The following is a 22426-nucleotide window of genomic DNA, read 5'->3' on the forward strand; positions in this document are numbered from 1 at the left end:
GCCACGTCTTTAGGGTGGTCTCCTGCCTCACGGCTCCCGGGTTCTCAACTGGCGCCCTGCCCGCTCACAGCCCGAGTGCTCACGTGGCCTGCTTGGGGTTGACTGGACTGGCCTGCTGTCACTCCATGTGCTGGTGTGTGATGGGCGTGTAGGGCTGCCTTCCAGAATATGCCTTGGCAGTTCACCGGGTGCCAGCCTATGCCACATGCAGGAAACTTCCCACCCACCACCCCGGCTGGGCTGCCAAGCCATCGACAAGCATATTCTGTCTTTTCATCCCTCATACGTCATCATGTCTGTTTCAGCCTTGTGGATGCAGTGTTTGGGCACACGTCTCACCTCTGCCACTTGACCCAGTTCCAATGTGCCCACCCCGTGAACACAGAAGGTCTCTGGGTTTGATGGAGTTGTTGTGGGATTGCTGGTCTGTGGTGAGATTAGCCTGCTGGCCACCGTCCTGAATCCACCTCATCCAACTCGGGGTCACGGGGACCACAGTAGACTCAGAAGTTCTGTCCTGCCATGTGTGCCGGTGGCGTGCCACGTGTTACATACCTGCAGGTTAGCACAGGCGAGGAACAATTTCACTGGACTCTGATCACGTGACAGCAAAGACGCTATAAACCAGCAATGGAGTTCAGACACTAGAGGGCAGCATTTCAAGGTAAGGCGGTTAGTTCAGGTAAGGAGTTTCGAGGTGAGCCCGTTCTACTCGCTCATGAGGGCACTGAGAGTGGCGACGTGCTGCCAGCTGATGAGCGTGTGAGCGAAAAAATTCACTAAACTCTGTCCGTGTGCCAATAATAAAACACTAAGCTCTGTGTGTGTGGGGGGCGGGCTTGGGGGTCTCTTCAAGCATTGTGATTGGCCAGTGTGGGAGACACACGAGGAGGCAAAGACGGGAAGAATCAAAGTGGACAGCAGGCAAGCGAGGCACCTCGATATTTATAGAAACGACATCGAGAGGGGGGCGCGCCGGTCAAGAAGGGTCCAGACACACGGGGACACCGAGACACCAAGGCTCTGTAGGGACACGTAGGGCAAGAAATATCAAATAGTTTCAGATTTAGTCCATTAGCTAATGCGGCTCGTGACCACGTAAAGCTGTAACGGAGATAAACACCAGAGGGCGACAGCTGCCAGCCGGGTGTGCCACCCATAACAGAATTCCGGCACTAGAGGGCGATGACGTCAGTCCAGATGGGGTTCACTTTAACGAGGCCCGTCTTGGTGTTTCGGCTCTTCATCCTGCTGCACCACCCAATGGTCACCTGCCTGGACATTCTCCTGGTGGAAGGCGCACTTCGACGGTGGCATCTCCACATCGTCACCGTCACGTTTTACTGTCGGTCTGAAGTTCTTCCAGTTGTGGTGGGCCGTGTGTCGTCTCTCATTATCCCAGAAGGCCTGGAGATCATCGCAGTTTTCTTTGTAGCGGCGTCCTCTTGCTCCTCAACCATGACTCCCGTCCTGAGCGCTGCTCTTAGGTGACGCCACAGAGGCCTGCAGCGTTCGGGATGTTCTTCTCGGGTCGTCTCCGTCTCCTTGGGGTCACTTTGGCAGGCCGCCCTTCTCCGGTAAGATTCCGCGCTGTTCCTCATGCTCTCCATTTACACAGTGGTGCCCTGGAGGCTCAGCGTCTGTCAAATGTCTTTGTCACTTTTTCCTGATTGGGAAGTTTCAATAACTTTGTCCCTCGTCTCTTCTGAATGTCCTTTGATCGAAGCCTCGTGTTCTTGTGGGGTCAAGTTCACTGTCATGGCGTGGTGAGCGTCGGGCTAATAGGGCTGCTTGTGTCCGATGATCAGTGAGCTTTGGTCAGCTGTTTGAGTGAGGCACTCTCGGGGGGCAATTACCTTTTCACAAGGGCAGTGCAGGTGTAGCGGTTTAGAAATGCTGGTCTGTGTTCACTCATCTCATGTCACATTTCTGTCTAAAGACCTGGAGAGATTCATTGTGACAAACAGACAACAATTTATATCGTATATCAAATGAAACAAAAAACAGAATATCACGAAAGGGGGCAAATACTTTTTCACAACGCACCGTGGTGCTCCAGAGGGTCCCAGTGTGACAATTCATCTGAGGTGACACGGAGGACATGTTGGAGATTCAGGTTTGGGCTGAGCCGTTAAATCTCGAGGTGAACACAATGGCGGGTCACACGATTTAACACCTCTGGGCGCTCAGTCGGCACTAATAGCACAAACAATGGTAGACCGTCAGCCTCAAAGCTATACGATAAACGTTATAGCGCCTTTCACAGTTTCTGCTGTCACAATCCAGCTTTACTTCACAGGTGACAGCACAACTACAACCTCACAGCTCCTCGTGTGACAGGCATGTGACAACAAACAAGGAGGGCATCGCCTAATCTCGTAAGCCTCGGTCCTCCCAGTCAGTGTGGCACCTCCAAAGCCCACGTGGTGACAACACAAAGCCTCAAATCCCCCTAACACTCCTCGACTTCATTCACATAAAGTGCTGTGCCGGTCACACTGTTGACATCACCGTGTCCTCGGCTGTGACATATCAGAGGTCAGCAGTAGATGAACACGCTGAACCTTCTGAGTCTAACGTGGCACTCAAGTGACTCCCTGAACTCGAGGACACGTCACCCAGCAGCGTGTTATCTGTGGCCACGTCATAGCCGTAGTGACAGATCGTAGTGCCCAGCCCAGCCCTTGCACTTTGGAACAGGACACCACCTACGAGGCGCTGGCATCACCGCAGAGGTGTCGTGCAGTGACATGTGGTGACTCCTGCCAGGCCAGCCAAGCATCTGCCGAAGGACTGCAGGTGACAACCCCAACTGTCAAAGTGACCCCGACTGGGTCACCTCACCTGACTGACCCCACATTTAGACAACATGAAGCCCTACAAGAACTGACCTGCGGGGGACAAGGCGCTATATCAGTAAATGTGGGCACTCGCTTCTTTTAGACATTCCTCAAATGTCCTTTGTTTTCTTATTTTGATTTTGCCATTTCTGCTAACTGACGGTCAAGTGTCTAAATTCACAGAGGGGGTCCTGTCTGTCTGTCTAATGTGCCCCCCTCAAGTGTCCTGTCTGTTAAATGATGGCAGGCTTGGGCCCTTTATGGATAACCAACCACTGGGCACGTCTGAAGGCGCTCTGAGGCCTCAGTCACAGGACGGCAGTGCAGGCACACTTTGAACTGCCGCTCCGATGCCAAGTGAGGATTGGCAGTGCTGCTGTGCCAGTGTGCCAACCTTTAATAGCAACTGCTAAGCAAACGTCTACCTGTCATGAATCACTTCTGTAACTCCGACAGCCTTCACAAAGCTGGCAAACTGAACACTAAACTGGCCGTAATGTGCCCACCACACAAATGGGGCCACCGGACCACCACACTGTGCACGGCTCATTTGGGTTTAGTAATAAATAACAGGAATGGAACAAGAGAGGGGGCAACGTCTTACATGTTGGTCAGACAGGCAAGAAAGAACGTGCCCAGGACGACATGAATACCACCGTGACGGGTATGTAGTGCCAGTCCTGTCCAGCCGTCTAATTTGCATACCACCTGTCACACTGCTTTAACAATTGTGTAGTGCCTTTCATATCTGTCTATTATATAGCGCCTTTCACTCTATCTATCGTAAGGTAATCATTCACTTATCTATTTTATAGTGCCTTTCCTCTTTACCTATCTACCTAACATAAGAGACCAGAACTTTGACAAACAAGAGGAGACCATTCAATCCCTCAGACTTATTTAGGTAAGTGAGGATGATGAAGTCATAAGCAGGGTCTTCTCATAGGACAACTGGGAGAAATCCAGAAATCCAAACCTCGAGACAAAATGGACGATTTTACATCCAGGATGTTTGGGATTAAGAACTGGGGCTTTTTCTTTTCACGTTGCTATAAGTTGAACTCTTTCCAAGTTACAAGTCATCATCGTCATCGTCACTTTCAAGTGTTTGAGGGTCAAGATGTGCCCACCTGAACTCTAACCCCCTACTCCCCAAGGTCCTTCCCAGCTCAGCTGGGCTCTGTCATCTGCCCAGCGTGTCCTGGCACTGCTCCCCTGTCCTCCTGCAGTCAGCTGGGCCTTTTTACTCATCTAACGGAAGTTGTTGTATTTTGTTTTGTAAATTATTTTACAGTTCATTGCTTATTGATTTTCTTTTTTGTAAATCCTTCTTTATAAAGATTCTTGTGGCCTTGCCAGGGCTTGTTTGGTTATCCTCTCCCTTGAGTGGCATCGGGAGTGCCTTTTGGTGGCTCTCCTCTGGGCAGGCTGGTGGGATTCAGAGCTTTTCTTGTTTGTTTTTTTAGAATTCGAACATTCGGACCCTCAGGACGAGAGCAGGCCGTTCAGCCCAACAAAGCGCGCCAGTCCTGTCCACTTATTAACATCAAGTCCAGTTCTGAAAGTCCCTAACGTCTTGCTGTCCACCACACGGCTTGGTCTCTTATTCCAAGTGTCTATGGCTCTTCATGTAAAGAAAAACTTCCTAATGTTTGTGTGACATGTCCCCTTCACAAGTTCCCAGCTGTGTCCCCGTGTTCTTGATGAACTCACCGTCTCGGTCCACTGCACTAATGCCCTTCGTAATTTTGCACACTTCACTCAGGTCACCTCTTAATCTTCTTTTGCTTGAACTGTAAAGGCTCAGCTCTTTCAGTCTTTCCTCATTTATGACGACTTCACACCATTTCTGTGAGATTAAATCCCAACAGACGTCCACCGCCTCCTGTCTTGTGTGCAGTTTGATGTGATGATGTTCTTACTGTCAGTCAGTCAGTCGGTCTGTCAGTCGGCCAGTCGGTCAGCCAGTCGGTCAGTCAGTCGGTCGGTCAGCCAGTCGGTCAGTCGGTCGGTCAGTCGGTCGGTCATCGTCCAACCCGCTACATCCTAACTACAGGGTTACGGGGGTCTGCTGGAGCCAATCCCAGCCAACACAGGGCGCAAGGCAGGAAACAAACCCCGGGCAGGGCGCCAGCCCACCGCAGGGCACACACAGGGACAATTTAGGACCACCAATGCACTTGACCTGCATGTCTTTGTCCCACGCAGACACGGGGAGGACCTGGGAAGCGAACCCAGACGGGTCTCCTAACTGCGAGGCAGCAGTGCTACCCACTGCGCCACCATGCCGATGTTCTTACTGGCACAAAGATTTTAGTAGTTGGGACACGACATGAGATTTTCTCCTTGAATGGCTTTGGATGAAACTGACTGAAATCTTACAAATCACCGGGACCGGAGGTTAGAGAGCGCAGATGGAAACCATTAGTGCAAATTCTTAGGAAGTCACTGCACACTCAAGAAATTGCAGAGGACTCAGAAAGGGCAAACGTGAGCCCACCCAGAGAATGCCAGGTTACTGTATATAGCGCCTGTCCTAGAGTCTACACTACCCGCTCTGGGCAGGCTGGCATGGATTCTGGCCTGCTTGGCGGACCCTGTTGGCCATTTCACGTGCTGCGCTCATAACACCTGGGAGGCATTTTTTAGAAGTTTTCAGTTTGGTTTTTTTGGACTACAAAACCAGTTTTGCATTTTAGGCCTGGGCAGGTCGAAGCCTGCTGGTGGAAGTTCATACATTTTAACATAAATGCTGTATAATAGAATGGAAATTGAATTTACTGCACCTTAGTGAGGAGTGGCTGCTGGAGAGGAAGACCAAGGCTGCCATTTGGAAGGGCAGTCGACTTCGGTGTCGTAAAGATGGCCGCCAGAGCCGCCACACGTGTACCGTTTTCGTGACCTCAATCGTCGATACTACGACCTTCCTCTTAGGCTTTGTTGGCTCTTCTTGGATGCCATGGTTATAGACAGGGGGTTTAAATCAAAGCAAACACACGAGCGAAGCACAAGAGATGCTTTCAGAGCGAGAGGCGACTTGGCGTTCACGCTCGCTGTCTGAGCTCCGCCTGCACGGTTTGAGTGTCGAAGCATCGGTCAAATCGCAGATCGAATTTCTGCCCAATTTAGTGTTTGAGGTACGAGGCCCTGCTGCACTCTATTCGTTATCTTTGAGTCCATTAAACATTCTGGTGGTCTGCACTCATCAATGAAGCAAAATAAGAGCAGAAAGGAATGAAAGGTAAATAAATCACAAATCCCATGAACAGTTTGAGACCCTCAGTGTGACAGTCAGTGGGCTCTGATGGGATCAGCACTTCTCCCATCAGCCTTTTTTATTTGCTTTCATTTAATTCAATTAAATCTTCCTTTACTGGTTATTGTGTCATTTGTGTGCGCCATCTGTTGGAGTTCAAAGTACTAAGTCAATGCATTACATCACTGCATGTGACAAACGCCTTAGAGTGGGCGTGTCAAGAATGACACCTGGAGTGACGTCATCATGGGGGTGGCGGTTGTGTTCCCTTAAGTTAGGTGACGTCTCTACGCGTAGATTGAGGTGCTGCACCGGTGCTCACCTCTTGATTTATCATGAACTGGGGCGGCTGATTTTATTATTTCTAAAGAAGGTACCGCATTGTGTTTAGGGGTCGCCTGAATGGCAGACACCAGCAATGGGAGGTTTGGGGGCCCGTGTTCTGCCATTTTCAGTACCCTGGGCTAATATTTGTCATTTTTCAGCCAGGGTGGCCTATTGGAGGACTGAGGTGACACCCTGCAGTGTCACACTGATGCCTTCCATGAGTAAATGTGGCCTCCCAAGTTCTGCTTCTGGGTGGGCTTTTGTGAGTGGATCACATAGCGGAGGAGCAAAGCAGTGCAGCTTGATGTGTGTCACCGATGTCTTCACAGAAAAGACGGCCGGGCCGCGGCTCAACAATGAGAAGCTCTACAGGTACAGCTATGAGGTGGAGGTGCTGCTGGACCGAGGCAAAGGCGATGCAGCTGAAGGTGTGGGCCATAAGATTACAGCGACTGTCCGCGTTCACCTGGTGTGGAGGAACCCCAGCAATAAGGACGATCAGCTCATCCAGATAGACGTAAGGCCTCTTCTCACTTTGTAACAACCGGCCCTGCTTCACTGATTAAATAAAAAAGGACAGCACAGCGGGCAGTGGCACAGAGACATGGGGGGCACTGACCCCGGATGGGCCTGACTTTGGGTCAGCGTGACTCTGTGACCGGGACACAACACTGGCGGCAACTTGGGCTTTGGCTGAAACTTCAGAGAGTTGAGTCAACACCAAGCCAGGCGGACATAAAAGAGTTCAGCAGCTGCAAAGCCGGGAATGAAACACGGCAGTCAAGAATGGCCGCCAAATTATTAGGAACACCTAATGATCCATACGGTGATAGACAGATAGATGAGCAGAGTGAAAGGCGCTATATAACAGAGAGAGAGATAGACAGATAGAGTGAAAGATGCTATATAACAGAGAGATAGATAGATAGATAGATAGATAGATAGATAGATAGATAGATAGATAGATAGGATAGATAGATAGATAGAGGAAAGGTGCTATATAACAGGCGCTATATAATAGATAGATAGATAGATAGAGAAAGGTGCTATATAACAGAGATAGATAGATAGATAGATAGAGGAAAGGCACAGATGCGCTATATAACAGAGAGATAGATAGATAGATAGATAGATAGATAGAGTGAAAGGCACTATATGATAGATAGATAGATAGATAGAGTGAAAGGCATAGATAGATAGATAGAGTGATAATAGCACTATATGCTATATAATAGATAGATAGATAGATAGATAGATAGATAGATAGATAGGAAAGGCACTATATGATAGATAGATAGATAGAAAGGGCTATATAACAGAGAGAAACAAGATAACACGACAGATAGATAGATAGACAGAGTGAAAGACGCTATATAACAGAGAGAGAGATAGATAGATAGATAGATAAGACTATATAACAGAGAGATAGATAGATAGATAGATAGATAAAGTGAAAGGCACTATATAACAGAGAGATAGATAGACAGATAGATAGATAGATGAAAGATAGATTAGATAGATAGATAGATAGATAGATAGAATGAATGGTGCTATATAATAGATAGATAGCTTGCTCTCGGCCAGCAGGTCGTGATGTTGCCTCATTCTGATGTTGCTGTCGATGCTCTGAGCCTGAAATGTGACTTTGTGTTCATCTCTTGTCTCACTAACGTTGACTACTAAACGCACTCCCACTTCCCACAGGGTCTCCACTCCTATGGCTCTCCTTTGTTTCCCTACAGATGACTGATGTCAGGATCGAGAATGTGAACCCGCGGCCCGCGGACAAAAATATTTTCTTGGCTACGTCTGCAGAGAGCATTCTGGGAAAGGAGCAGCTGGCAGCCCTTCAGAGGCCCTTGCTGGTCAACTTGGTCTTTGGAAAGGTGAGGAGGCTCTTATCTCGACTGCTCTCCAGCGCAGTGATGTAAAAAGTCAGGCTGACAGGAGGTGTGTGTGTGTGTGTGTGTGGTGTGTGTGTGTGTCTAAGGCCAGGTTTATTCTTCACATGGCGTGATGTGTGTGCCTGTGGACGCTACTAAGTGTTGTGCTGTTTATACTTGCATGTGTGTTTTATGTAAATCTGGAAGATTCCACCAGGTGGCAGTGCGAGATATCATCACGGTGAGAAGAGGTTCGTCTTTGCCGTGTTGTGAATTGCCTGAAACGTCCATTAAATTCCCAGGACACCTTGGCACAATATCTCTGAACAGGATATTTAATGATTAAATCCATCAATCCAGAGATGCGCCCATTCCAGCTAGCATTGGGCACGAGGCAGAAACAAAAACCCTGAACGGGGCATCAGCTTATCATAAGGTGAACACAAAGCACACACACACACACACACACACACACACTGGCGTCATTTCAGTGTCACCAAATCCCCAAACCTTCATGTCTTTGGAAGAAAACCAGAGCCCACTGTGGAAACCCACCAGGAAAACCTGCAAACTCCAGGTAGGGACCACCAGCGACGTGACTCCCTACTGTGAGGCAGACAGTGTTGCCGCTCCGCCCGCGTGCCGCCCGCTCATGTGTCATTATTATCAGTATTGATTATTTAAATGAAGTTAACGACTTATCTGTAAAATGTCACATCCTGCACGTACTTCATCCTAAAGTGACATCAAGTAGAAATCAACGGATTCTAAATATGCAGACAGCTGAGATTAACAGCGATATTTCAGTTCTGATATTAATTGTAGTTTTAGTTTTTATTTTATTTTATAAAATTCATTTTTATTTCATTCTAGTTTTCAGTGGGGTCACCAATTTTGACTTTTATTTAGTTCTGTGTTTCAAATTGTAGTTTTTTACGTAATATTAGTACAATTTTAGTGAGACGTCGGCCCACACGTATTTCAACACAAGTTATGTTTCAGTCGGCGGCTCACACTGCCGTTAAATGAAATCGACGATGAAGCGGCCAGTTGAGCGTAGTCGGCAGGATCAGACGTGTCAACCCAAGGAGCCAGTGTGTGCAGCAGGCACGTGGCTGTCGAGCTCTAAACGAGCGATGTGTTCACGTTGCCATGACGTCCGTGGCACAGACAGCCACTCACTCGACGAGGTGACGCCAGTGACGGAGGTGCACAGAGGAGGTCCTCGGCACTATGAGGGGCGCCAGCAGGCTGCACGTTGGCGATTTCTGCTGCCAGTACTGAAGGGCAGGCCTGGTGCCAGAGAAGAGCTGGACGTCCACTAAGTTCTGACCCAGCTGGCCCGGCACTGAGACTCCCAGACTCACACGTGACATCTGCGCTGTCATTGAAGTATTTCCACACGTTACGTTCTCGCTTTCTACCCGCAAACATCTGTGCAACCACACGTGCCTCCTGCTTCAAGCGCTCAACAAACAGACGCCGGTCCTTTATGGAAGTGGCGCCACGTGACTCTAGCAGGTCACCGCGTAGTGAAGAGCACAACGTCACCGAACGCTCAGGGCGACCTACAAATAACCGCTCTGCACGACTGTTTTTATCGTTTTTGTTCTCGTTTTCGTTCCATCACATGTCACTAACTGTTATTTTTATTAGTTTCTCTGTTTGCCTTCATTTCAGTTCTCGTGCTTGTAAAACAAACAATACTTTTAGGTCTCGTTCTACAAATGTCACCGCTGGAATGTCATAAACGTCACGTGTTCTGTGTGGTGATCCCTGTCGGGTCAGGAGGAAGCCCCAGCGGCGCGTAGCGAGCCATTAACAGCTGGGTCGGTGTTAAGGTGGCGTCTACGGCGGTCTGCTTTAATGATAAAGTAAACTACGAGATTAAAGTGGACGTTTCGAGACTGAAACTGAAATTCCCACTTTAATCACAAAACAGACCGCGTCCCTGGTGGCTCAAATACGCCGCCGCACATTGTGATGCTGTTGTGAAGGTGCAAAAAAAATCAACAAAGACGGCACAGAAGAACTCTGAAAACGCATTGTGTCGTTACGATGGCGAGTATGTGACGCTGGAGTATAAAAGCGTCACCAATGCATTTGTATGTCGGTACAAATTAGGGTTAGGGTTAGGCAGCGCACACATCGACCCCCAAAGCGACTTTCTGTCACAAGCGGACAGTGAGCAGGGACTCTGACGTCACATCCCGACTTGATCACACAGCGCCCCCCGACTGTTTGCTGGTACTGCAACTCGCATGCGCGCCGCGTTCATTTCAGAGGACGCGTCAAATGAACGCTGGGAAGGCGTGGCCGCCATGAAGTATAGATGGGCCCTAAAGGAAGAACCCTGGACATGACAGCAGACTCACACTCACCAAATAGAAGGTGCCAACATGGCAGATCACCTGGCTGCCCTCCGTGTAGGCTGGTCCATGCCCACCAGGTCCACTCCAGTTTTTCGGTACGTCTTCAGTAAGCCTGTTCTGTCGCAGTCATAGCGGCTCGGTCTTCTGGAAGGTTCCTCTAATGAAGGTTCTCGGGGAGACCCTTTCTTTCTCACTAAGGTTGAATTGTTCTCGGTGGTCTTGTGGGCTGCCATTTCCATGTCACTGTCACCGATGCGGCGAGCACGTCATTCACGGAGATTTGCTCTTTGCTTTCTTTCAGGTCAACACTTTGTACGCCAATCCCGAGGAGAGCACCGCCATTAGGAACCTCAAGAGGGGTCTGGTCAGCCTCTTCCAGCTGCAGCTCACCTCTGGAAACCGGGAGGAGGTCGGCTTCTTGACATTCTCATATTTGCTTTCATGTCGTCTTGTTGAATGTCGGTCAGAGAATTAATGGAGTTTGGTTTGTAGAAAGAAAGTTGAGCGAGATACGAGAGATCTTGGCCATCTTGGGAGCCTGGCCTTAGTTCACTAATAACGCTGGACTTTGTCTAGAGACGGGCTAAGGGGCTAGAGACCCCCACACTGATACTCATACTGGAGTTGAATGTTACCTGCCCCGTATGATGATGATGTTCCTGCTTGGCTCCACACTCCACTGCTCGTTTTGGACAAGGCCAGAGGTTCTTCAGCTTCTGCAGTGCCACTGATCTCAAACTGAGGATGATCTGCACTTTGCCGAGGCTCCATTTTTATGACTGGTGCTTCTGTAAAGCTGATGTGCTGGTGGGGCATTGGGGGCACAAACCGCTCTGAGACTTGGCCACTTTCTGAGGCCCACCTGCCCCTTGAGGTCCTTGGCTTGAGACGCCCTCCATGAGCTGCAATGATCCGCTGAAGGGTCCGAATATAAAGGCAGTGGGCGGTGCTTCAGCGGTGCCATGATGGTGGCCCCGCCTCCTGGGGTTCCGCCCACACAGTATTTGTTCTTGTTGGCTTGCCGTCTGTCGCTTTCACCTTTGGTTTTGATTTTTGATTCATCTTCTCGGTCAGACGCTTCCTTTGACTTTTCTGTTGCTGGTTATAAAACTGCACTTCATCTTCTGGCCTTTGCCGTGTTTTTAGCCACATGGCTTGGTGTTTTTCTGTCCTGCTGCAGTGCATGAGCTCAAATGAACGGATTGCACCATTCCAGGAGTGTACTGGGATTTGCTCACACAAGTCAGGTGTACCCACTAATCTGTTGGGAAATCCTGAGGTGCCCACAACCAGCTTCAGGTGGCACCCAGGAATCGGCTCAGGACAGAGTGCCCGTCTCACATTTGACTTGAGGATGTGCCAGGCCTGCTTTAAAGATCACTCACAAATGTCATATGACTAAGAAGGCCCCAGTTCTGCTGGCAATAAAGAGACACCCTGTGCTGTTGCCCTCCTCTCGTTACAGGTGGACGTGTCTGGAAGATGCAAAATCCGCTACGTGACGCAGCAAGGACAAGTGACGCGGCACAAGCAAGTGGACAGTTGCAAAATCCCTGAAACGGGCTTCACGTCTCACAGCAAGGTGAGAAATGAACCCTTCAGTCCAAAATTGGTGTTCTGTCTGGAAGACCCCCATCGGTACGGCTTAAGGGGCTTCATAACATGACATGGATCATCCATATTTCTTGTTAGGTGTTAGGAGTCAGCAAGATGTCCCAGTCGATCACCGTGTTCAAAGTGGATGATCGTTTCATTAAGTCAGCATACGCCGAGGAGATTCACCTGGTGACCCTCAACGCACATCAGTCTCTAGTACTCGAAATCAAGGCCAGGTAAGTGAAGAGCCGTGCGCCAGTCGAGGTTTGTGGAGACGTCACCGTGACTTGGAATGGCAAAGAAGAACCTCAGAACCTGTGTGATGTGCCTTATACAGTAAGGGTGAATGTTAATGCAGTACGGCATGGCGCCCAACAGCTGGACTGGGAATCCCAGTTACTGACTTGTTGTGGTGGAGTAGTAGAGTGACTCGTGACAGCAGCAAACCGCCAGATGACCAAAGGGCACCATTAGGAGGGGTGGAAGCAGCAGGTGTGCCAGCAGTTGGGACAGCCAGGTGGAGGTGGACTCTGACGTGAACATCTGACCAACAGGGAGCACATTAATACCTTCCTGTGCCAGAGTGGAAGGCAGACAGACAGACAGACAGACAGAGAAAAGAAAAGGCGCCAATAAATAGATGTGAAAGGCACTATATAATAGATAGATAGAGAGTGTAGTTGGCAGGATTAGATAGATACTGTAGATAGATAGATAGATAGATAGATAGATAGATAGATAGATAGAGTGAAAGGCACTATATAATAGATAGATAGATAGATAGATAGATAGATAGATGAAAGGCACTATATGATAGATAGATAGATAGATAGATAGATAGAGATAGATAGGTGAAATGCACTATATAATAGATAGATAGATGTGAAAGGCGTGATAGATAGATAGATAGATAGTGTAGTTGGCAGAATTAGATAGATAGATTGATAGATAGATAGATAGATAGATAGTGAAAGGCACTATATGATAGATAGATAGATAGATAGATAGATAGATAGATAGATAGATAGATAGATAGATAGAGTGAAAGGCACTATATGATAGATAGATGAAAGGCACTATATAAGATAGACAGACAGATAGATAGATAGATAGATAGATAGATAGATAGATAGATAGATAGATAGATAGACTCGGCCCTGGAGACCCCCCTGAGGCTGCAGGTTATTCATTTCTTCTTCTAATTGGACTCCTGCATTAATTCTTCATTTGTGTTCTTTTTCTTCTCTACAGACAAAGACTGCAGCTGCTGGCCATTGAAGGGGGGCCTAAGGAGACACCAGGAAAACAAGTGGCCAGCATCGTCAAGTCACTGAATCCAAAATACACGACAATCCCCCTGCCAGCTGAGGCCATCAAATCAGAGTGCAAGGACTGTCGCCCTGTAAGTGCCATCTAAATAAAAGAGGGTCCAGTACTTGGGGTCAGACCTCCATGTGAGGCCATTTGATCTGACATACCCTAACCGCAGGGGCAGCTCTCAATATGTGGTGAGCCTCAAATGAGCCGAGATGGCCAAACTGACAGGACAGTGGGGGTCTTTAGGATAACAAGCAGAAGGTAGGGTTGAGCAAAAGTGCAGACACAGAGTAACTAAGCAAAAAAACAGAAAAAGGGGGTTAGACCTCCAGCCCGCTCCTCCAGCCCGCTCCTCCACCGGCCCGCGATATCTCATTCTCCACACTCGCCTTCACCTCCTTCTTCTCTTTCTCACTCACACGTCTTCCCTTCCAGCTCAGCTCATTCCTGATTCTACACCCGCGGAGGTGATGCTGCTGCTCTGTGACTCGTCCCCTAAATCTAAAGGCAGGTGATGTGTCCACCTGAGGTTCTGGACCCCACAATGTCTGGCTGGACAGCTTTGCCCCTGGGTGCTTTATCTGTGCAGACCCTTCTCTACCGTTAGGTTGGGGACTGTCCGGTCATTCTAAACTGAGATTACACTCTGCCATGGATGGAGTGGCATCCCAGTGTGCTCTGTTCCCTTAACTGGCAGGGAGGCCAACATAATGGTTGGTTTGAAAGAGAGGTGTGGCATTTCCTGTCCCACCTGGGAGGCTGGCAAGTAGGGCCAGTGTGGCAGAACAGGCAGTGGGACTGGCAGGGCATGTTTACAATTAAGCGAATGGAGAGTACACAGTAACAGCACCCAAAAAGAGTGATTCGTGCTCCGAGCCCCTGTAATAATACAGGACAGTGGGAGACTGCCTCGCACGCTCATATCGTCCCCCTGTCCTCTGGTTGACAGCATCCCCTATTGATGACCTCCAGTTTGTGGACACCTGCAGGGCAGCATGCGAGTTGTGGTTCCAAAAAGGCTGTCCTGCTGGGTACCAAGGTGCCACCTGGGGGAGCCATTTGGAGGTCCCAGGTTGGTTCCAACTGACCCAGAAGTGCTTCCTGGAGACAATGGGTTTGACACCAGACGTATTCCCGGGTCGGGTTTAGAAGGGAGTCCTCCATGTCGGCTAGGAAGTCGGAGTCGGGAGAGGAGGATAAGGACAAAGCTGTCCTGGGAGGAGTGGGGAAGGCAGAAGGAGCTGGAATTGTGTCTGCACGCCTTTTTAAAAAGACCCGGGGACTGTGTCTGAGCGGCTGGCACTCGGGTTTGGGGCTTTGAGACGCCCGCTACAGGTCACAACGCTGAGATAACAGTGAAAGAAAGCCCGTGTGTAGAGTCAAGTAACATCAAACAGCATCGCTGTGTAGAACGAGCTGACGTGCAGGTCACTGCCGGCCATCAGAGCCTTTTGACGGAGCTTTTGACGTCGTGCCTGCAGGCTCACAATGGCGATTTATTTTTATGGCTGTAGCTTGACCATCACTTTGTCGATTGCTTTGACTTGGAGTTGCTGTGCGTGTGTCTTCGGCCTGTTAAACCCGCACCCCATAGTGCACACCCCTGACTTTACGACTTGTCATCTCCTTTCAGCTTTCTGAACTGTGGCAGTCCGTTCATAAAGATCTTGAACCAGAGAACCTCTCAGATGCCAAAGCCACCCGCAGCTTCCTGTCGCTTATCCAGAGCCTTCGGAAAGCCAAGAAACTGGAAATCCTGCAGCTGCTGAAAAGCGCCAGCAAGTCCGCCCTGTAAGTACGCACCCTGAGCTTTGTCTCTCAATTTATCAGGCTGCCATGTTCTCATGCCACCAAAGTGGCAGTCTGGCCTTTAGGGTGGATGCCCACTGATACAAAGCAAAGGGCATACTGTGAAAGCCACCGTCCCTCCCCTTCCCTCCTACAGGCCCCAGCTGGTAGACACGGTCACCTCGGCTCAGACCACCGCGTCCCTCGAAGCGATTCTGGACTTCCTGGATTTTTCCGATGAGAAGGGTGTGACTTTGCAGGAGAGATTTCTGTACGCCTGTGGCTTTGCGTCTCACCCTAACCAGAAGATGCTCAAAGCTTTAATGGTGAGTGTCAGCGCTTTTAGTTCACTTTTTAAAGAGGGTTCTCTGTATTATATTGACAATTCTTTGCTTAACGGATGCTTTTATCCAAAGCGACTTACGAGGGAGGTCAACATAATCAGGTAGTCATCAGAGTGAGGGACAGTTTAGGAACAAGTGTGACAGGACAAGGGGACAAGTGACAAGCTCAGAAGAAAAAAAAAACAAACAAGTTACCCTTCCTAAATTACAAAACCGAACAGCCAATCAAAATCAAAATCAGCAAAAAGGGAGGGTCTTCAGAAACACGTTGAGGGAGTCCAAATTCCAAATGGAGGTAGGGAGCTCGTTCCACCAGCTAGGAGCTACACATTCTGGTGCCATGCACTGGTGGCATCAGCAGACCGGAGTGGGTGAGAAGGAGCAGAGGACCTCACAAGTGTCTCCTTATTTACAGGTACTCTGTAGGCGGGTATCGAGGATTTGAACTTAATATGTGCCGCTACAGGAAGGACTCAGACCACCTGGGCATTGAAAATATCTCGGAGTTCCAGGGTCCGAGCACACAAATGTGCTGGGCAGTCGTGTAAGATTGTTAAAATGGCCCAAGTGGGGTGAGGCCAAAAAGCAGACCAGAATCCCCGTAGTCTGCTCAGAATAGGATCCCCCTCTGCAGCCCGCGATACCTTTGGGGTCCGTCATGTAACACCCAAACATCACGTAATGCCCACCTCGTCAGTCGCAGAATGCCCATAGAATGCCAGGTTACACTATGGTTAAATTAGGGTTGTGGGTGGGTTATCTGACGCAGAAGGTGTTTTGTGACTGGCATTATGGGCATTCTGTGATGTTGTGGGCGTTACGAGACCTACATCTCACCAGAGTAGCTAACCCTAACCCTTTCAAAGCTCAAAATGTATAAGAAAATCCCAAATCATTTTCAAAATGCCTCACAAGGCCAGGGAATACCGTAAATCTCAGGCTTGAAAAGAGAATTGATTTATTAAAACAGAAAAATACAACAAAATGCAAAACAAACCCGTAGTGAAAAAGGCAACGGCAAGACTCACGATATCAAAACAACAAGAAACAAAGCAAAGGTTTAGTCTTTTGGTCTTAAAGATTCAATCCAATCTCGACTACCGGGGGCCTCGTCGTGCCAGTAATTATAGCATCGGACTAATGATGAAAATGTCGTGCTGTGCAGAGTTACCCCAGGAGAGGCGTCAACAACTGAAATTCGACATGTTGATGTGGCAAATAAACATTATAACAAAAGTAATGATAACACTCTGCTTCTAAAATATCAGTGAAATTACACGACCATCCAGAAGGATACTTCATAAGAAAAACATAATCCCTCACAAACAAAGTAAATATTTGTCCCAAGAGGGCAAGAATTTTGCAATCTGGCAACTCAAACAACAACAGCATCAGTCACAAACTGAAATCTTAACTCCACTGATGGTCTTCAATGAACCCCACAGGACTCCATGTCCTTTTATGGGGCTGGGGGATGGACCTTGATAGTAATTTAAGGGGTGGCCCCGCCTCCAAAACATAGGGGACATAAAGACATTTAAAGAAACATAATAGAAATAGTAAGGCATGAACACTGGTGCCCCCTGTAGGGCTGGACCCTGCCTTTCACCCTTTGTTACCCTCATAGTCTCCAAGTCTGAAACGAAATTAAAGGAATACTCCACCCAAAGACGATATGTTTCTTACCGTATGTAGTTTGTGGTGATGACTGAGAAAGGTTTTTAACTTCATGTTATCATAAAGAATGAAGAGAAAAAAGTTCATAAAAATACAAGGCAAGGTGACCAATGTGGCACAACAGCAAACAATGTGAAAAGTGACCATTGGAAAAATCGTGTCACATAATCCACACGCCTGTTACCTGCTAAATCATTACTTTGGGAATAACCAGCACACATCAAAAAACAGGAAACTAAAGCCTCATGGGAGCTACTTATTAATTGATGGCAGGACTCTTGACCAATAAGTGAGGGGGAGAGGCCGGTCTTCAATTCAATGTAGTCCTTCCAAATTGGCACCTCTGTGTGTGTGAGATTAAGTGGGTGATAAACTGGCACCACGTCTACAACTGGGACAAACTCTGACCCTCACCACCTAAACTGGAAGAAGCAGGATGGAGAACATGATATTACATTAGGTGGTCCTTAATGTCCTTTGATCAGAGGTTCAAGGGTAAGCTTGTAAACGAATGGTCTTGTGTTTAGTCTGCTCCTTTATCTTTATAGTCACTTTCATTTGGTTTCTTTCAGATATGACATGTTGTATTTTAAATTTCTATTTCACACAGGGCCTGTACAAAGGAAAGATTGCCAGCAGGGACATCAAAGAGTCCACAGTTATCATTATGGGAGCGATTGTCAAGAAACTGTGTCAAAGTGGAGGGAGTGACCTTCCGGTAAGTGAATTACCTGTACAGTGCCCACCTGACAGACAGGCCATGTCCTCCAGGGTCCACCTTCTCACAATCCTATCCAAACGTCGGTGAGCCGTCGCTGGCCACTGTGGCTCCTGCTGTCTGGACATCTCACCACCCAGGCCTACTGTGAAGCTCCAATCTCACTTAAAGACTCGTCACTTCCGTCCTGCAGTAAAAGGAGTTTGTAACATGTGGCTTACTGGCTCAGGGTGACACAGAATGAATTTAATGACAAGGACCAGGAGACTGACCAGAGTTCAACCCATCTGTCATCAAACTGCTGCCCAAAACTCAAAGATCTACAGCAGGTGGCATAACTCAAAACACACAAAAGGCAATAAGTAAAGTCTGTAGGTGGCACACAAATCAGGAGTTAATCCATAAATCTCAGATAGTGGGAAACGCATGTGCTGACTTGTAAAGACCCTTCAGAAACTCATCGGACCCTTCACTTTTTTTCATATTTTGTTACCTTGTGGCCTTCTGATAAAATCGATTAATATTTCTGAATGCAATTGTCAAACGATGCTGAGTGTAGATCTACTTCTTCCTCTTTCGGCTGCTCCCTTTAGGGGTCACCACAGCAGATCATCTTCTTCCATCTCTTCCTGTCCTCGTCATCTTGCTCTGCTCACCCATCACCTGCATGTCCTCTCTCACCACATCCATAAACCTCCTCTTAGGCCTTCCTCTTCTCCTCTTACCTGACAGCGCTATCCTTACCATCCTTCTCCCAGTATACCCAGCAGCTCTCCAAACCAACACCATCTCGCCTCTCTGACTTTGTCTCCCAACCATCCCACCTGAGCTGACCCTCTTAATGTCCTCATTTCTAATCCTGTCCATCCTCGTCACACCCAATGCAAATCTTCTCCTTCCATCCACACCATGACAGAACGATTTGAATCCCCCTCTGATCCTCCAGGCTTTACTCCCCTCTTGCACACACAATATATCAACGTTCCTCCTCTCCATCTTATCTGCCAACTCTCTCCGCTTACCAGTCATACTGCCAGTATCACAAAGTTCCTACCCTCACTTCCACTCTCTTTACCTTCCTCCTCTCCTCCTGCCTCTGGATACGTCCCTCCCCCCTCCCTCTTCTTCTTCATCTTTTTCTTCGGCCAAAAGTCGCCCGATTTCTGCCAGCACCCTGTTGGCTAACAGTACTGGTGGCGGTCGTTGTTAACCCGGGACTCGCCCGATCCACTATGGAAATCTGTATTGTTGTCCGCATATTGATCTGGCAAAATTTCACACCAGATGCCCTTCTTCACATAACCCTCCACATTTATCTGGGCTTGGAACTGGCATGAAGAAACACACTGGCTTGTGCATGCCCTGTGGCGGGGTTTGAGTGTAGATAGATGGGAAAAATAGCCAATGAGATCTACAACACAACAACGGGTACAGAAAGTGGCAGAGTCTGAAGACTTTGTCATTCCACTGTATTGGAGTGTCACGTCACTTCAGACACCCCCTAGACTTTCCCCCACACCCGCCTCTCAGAACCACTGGTTCAAATGAAAAAAATCAACCGAAATGCCGCATTGCCCCGACCCCCAGTGGGCAACTTTGGCATAACGGCCTACCATCAGTATTTTTAGTCATGCCAAGAAGCTAAATGGCTTACCGGCCCACCCTGACGGGCCCAAGACTTGAACTCATCCATTTTTCTTCTTTTGTGATTTCTTTCAGACAGTGAAGGAAGCAAAGCAGCTGATACTTGAGGGTCTGCGTGACTCTGAGGAGGAGGACGATATCAAAATGTACCTCTTAGCAATCATAAATGCCCAGCTGCCCGAGGGGACCCCTCTGCTGGCCAAGTATGCAGAAGAAGGAAGCGGACCAGTGAGCAGTTTGGCCATCATGGCCCTGCAGAAGTACAGCACTGCACTGATCACAGATGAGGTACACGACTTTACATGTGCTGATTTAACTGAATATGAGGAGAATGAGCGCAAGGCAGACACGCCTGACGGGCCAGCTCTGGGGTCAGTGCTGTTGGGGTGAGAATGGCTTTTAAGGAGGCCTTGACCGTGTTTGTATTGTCCAGCTATCCTTCTGGACCCTCCTGGATTGCTCCGCTCAGCACAGCTTAGGCAGGCTTCATTTACCGCTACTGTAATGGCAGCCCCAAAACAAATCATAAGATACAGTATGCTGGTCAAAAGACTGGGCTGACCAAGGTCATGTGACGCATGAGCAGTTGTGACAGAACCTCCCCTAATGGGCCTCTTCCCTTCTCACTGTAGATCAAAAAAGTCCTGAACAGGATCTACCATCAGAACCGCCGCGTCCACGAGAAGTCTGTCCGCACGGCAGCTGCCGACGTCCTCTTCAACAGCAAACCCACATACATGGAGGTGAAGAACCTGCTGCTCTCCATTGGATTCCTGCCTCACGAGATGAACAAGTACATGCTGTCCAAGGTGCACGACATCCTGCAGTTTGAACTGCCAGCAAGGTAGCCGAGTGTCTGCTTCTGTTGTGGCCTATTCATGATTTTGAACTTCTCTGAATCATCATCATCATCATCATTATTATTATATTTCAGTTCTTTGGTTCTCACAGCCTTTCTGCTGGTATGAAAACTATGCCCACTCAAGAGATCTCTTGAGAGAGGGCATAGTTGAAAGTCCTGGGCAGGAATTTAGGTCTCGTCAGGGTTAGGGTGCCCAGTCAGGGTCATCTCAAAGGAAAATGTCTGGCATTAAGTACTGTTAACCGTGCCAAGGACTCTGCTGACAACGGACGGCGTGCATATCGCTGCTTGTTTCTGTAGAACAGAGATGTCGATGTTGGGCGAGATCTTTTCCGTTTAACGCTTGATGGATTTAGCGATGACCCCAGTAGCACCTGTGACTACGTCTGCGTCTGTTTTCCATTTCAGAGCTGCTGGTCCCGCTCTAATTTATGCTCTTCTTTTGCATTGATGTTACAGTCCGATGGCACCGACATATCCATTACAAAAGTTGTATGGCTGGATAGATTCGGATAAATGAAGTCTGTTTAAACAGGGAGCCCCCAGAGAATCTTAGATGGAGTATTTTACATCTCCACCATTGCCTTGGCACTTGGAAATTGTCATCCGTAGCTGGAGTCCAGTGGATATATTTTGCCATACTGTTGTGGCGCCACAGATCGGACATATTGGCACTGCCAATGTGATGGCGGGTCTCATCACATTTTTGACATACAGTAGGCGGCACAAACGATCCTCTTCTGGTTGTTTGAGGATTTGTCTTCTGTTGTATTTAGTTTTCACTGCCTGACCTTGGAGTGACGGCGTGATGGCTAGACGTGTCAAACAGCTGAATGTCAACGCGGCCTTCTCAACATGGGATTGTAACAACAACATTAACTTCAGGAGCACATTTTCATACACATGATGGAGCTCAGTGCTTTACAAGATGAAGAAAGAAAGGCTTATAAATAAACTACATATCTATAAAAGCCAAATCCCACTGAGTCGCTCATCACAAAATCCCCCAAACCATGAGGACTTGGGACTTGAAATTTGGAACGTAGGTTACCCTCGGCCCATAGGTGCTCGCCAAGAACGGTTTAACAAATTTCATGGTCCAAGACCGTAGTTTTTTAGACCCGTTTGTATGTCTGTCCGCTTTTCTACTTGACGGATTTTGATCTTTTTCTATAATTTGCGTGAACATTACGGTTGATTTTGCGACTTTCTCATCGTGCTAAGAATCAGAGTTCGCTTGCGGTACCGATTTCTTAGTGACTCATCGGGGGGCGGGGCCCTCCTCACTCACACTCCACCCTCGTGGCGTAACCTTAACTCCACTTAGCTGGCGAACGAGACAACTACTTCACGGATTTAGATCGAGTTTTTCTATAATCTGCGTGAACATTCCGTTGATTTTGCGACTTCTCTCATTGCACAAGGAATCAGAGTTCACTTGCAGGAGTGATTTATTCACACTAATCCGAGAGAGAGGGACTGTGAGCCAAGGGGAGGGCGAAGAGTGACGTCAGGAGTGGGGAGCCAGGCAGGGCCCTCCTCGCTGTCCTGTGTCACTAATACACGGGCAAAGCTGCAGGGGACGGCTAGTATGAATATACACTTCATGAACCATTTAGTGAGTTATTGTCACATTTCACAATAGGCTTATTTATTTAGTTTTGTCCCAAATATTCCACCCTACACGGCTGCCAACACCCCTCCCTCTCGTTATCAGAAGACAAATCGAAGGCAGTGGGTTTACTGAAGAAGGTGAAAGGTCAACCCGCCGGAGTTAAAGCTAAGAGTCTGAGATGAAGAGG

At 48.3% G+C, this 22426-nt stretch overlaps 2 protein-coding genes across 2 annotated transcripts in view; one reads left to right on the forward strand and one right to left on the reverse strand.

Moving 5' to 3' along the window:
* trmt10a (tRNA methyltransferase 10A) overlaps window positions 1–10774 on the reverse strand; it is a 36229-nt gene extending 25455 nt beyond the window's left edge. The window contains exon 1 of the mRNA XM_039759808.1: window positions 10688–10774. The gene's annotated coding sequence lies outside the window, so the exon portion shown is untranslated. The remainder of the gene's footprint in view (window positions 1–10687) is intronic.
* Window positions 1–22426, forward strand: part of LOC120533105 (microsomal triglyceride transfer protein) — a 34902-nt gene that overhangs the window by 1336 nt on the left and 11140 nt on the right. The window contains exons 2-12 of the mRNA XM_039759804.1: window positions 6753–6940; window positions 8166–8309; window positions 10980–11087; window positions 12144–12260; window positions 12371–12510; window positions 13526–13676; window positions 15225–15382; window positions 15537–15705; window positions 18011–18118; window positions 19838–20050; window positions 20395–20606. Coding sequence (XP_039615738.1) covers window positions 6753–6940; window positions 8166–8309; window positions 10980–11087; window positions 12144–12260; window positions 12371–12510; window positions 13526–13676; window positions 15225–15382; window positions 15537–15705; window positions 18011–18118; window positions 19838–20050; window positions 20395–20606 — 1708 coding nt within the window. The remainder of the gene's footprint in view (window positions 1–6752; window positions 6941–8165; window positions 8310–10979; window positions 11088–12143; window positions 12261–12370; window positions 12511–13525; window positions 13677–15224; window positions 15383–15536; window positions 15706–18010; window positions 18119–19837; window positions 20051–20394; window positions 20607–22426) is intronic.

Source organism: Polypterus senegalus, chromosome 7 (assembly GCF_016835505.1).
Source record: "Polypterus senegalus isolate Bchr_013 chromosome 7, ASM1683550v1, whole genome shotgun sequence".
Lineage (NCBI taxonomy): Eukaryota > Metazoa > Chordata > Cladistia > Polypteriformes > Polypteridae > Polypterus > Polypterus senegalus.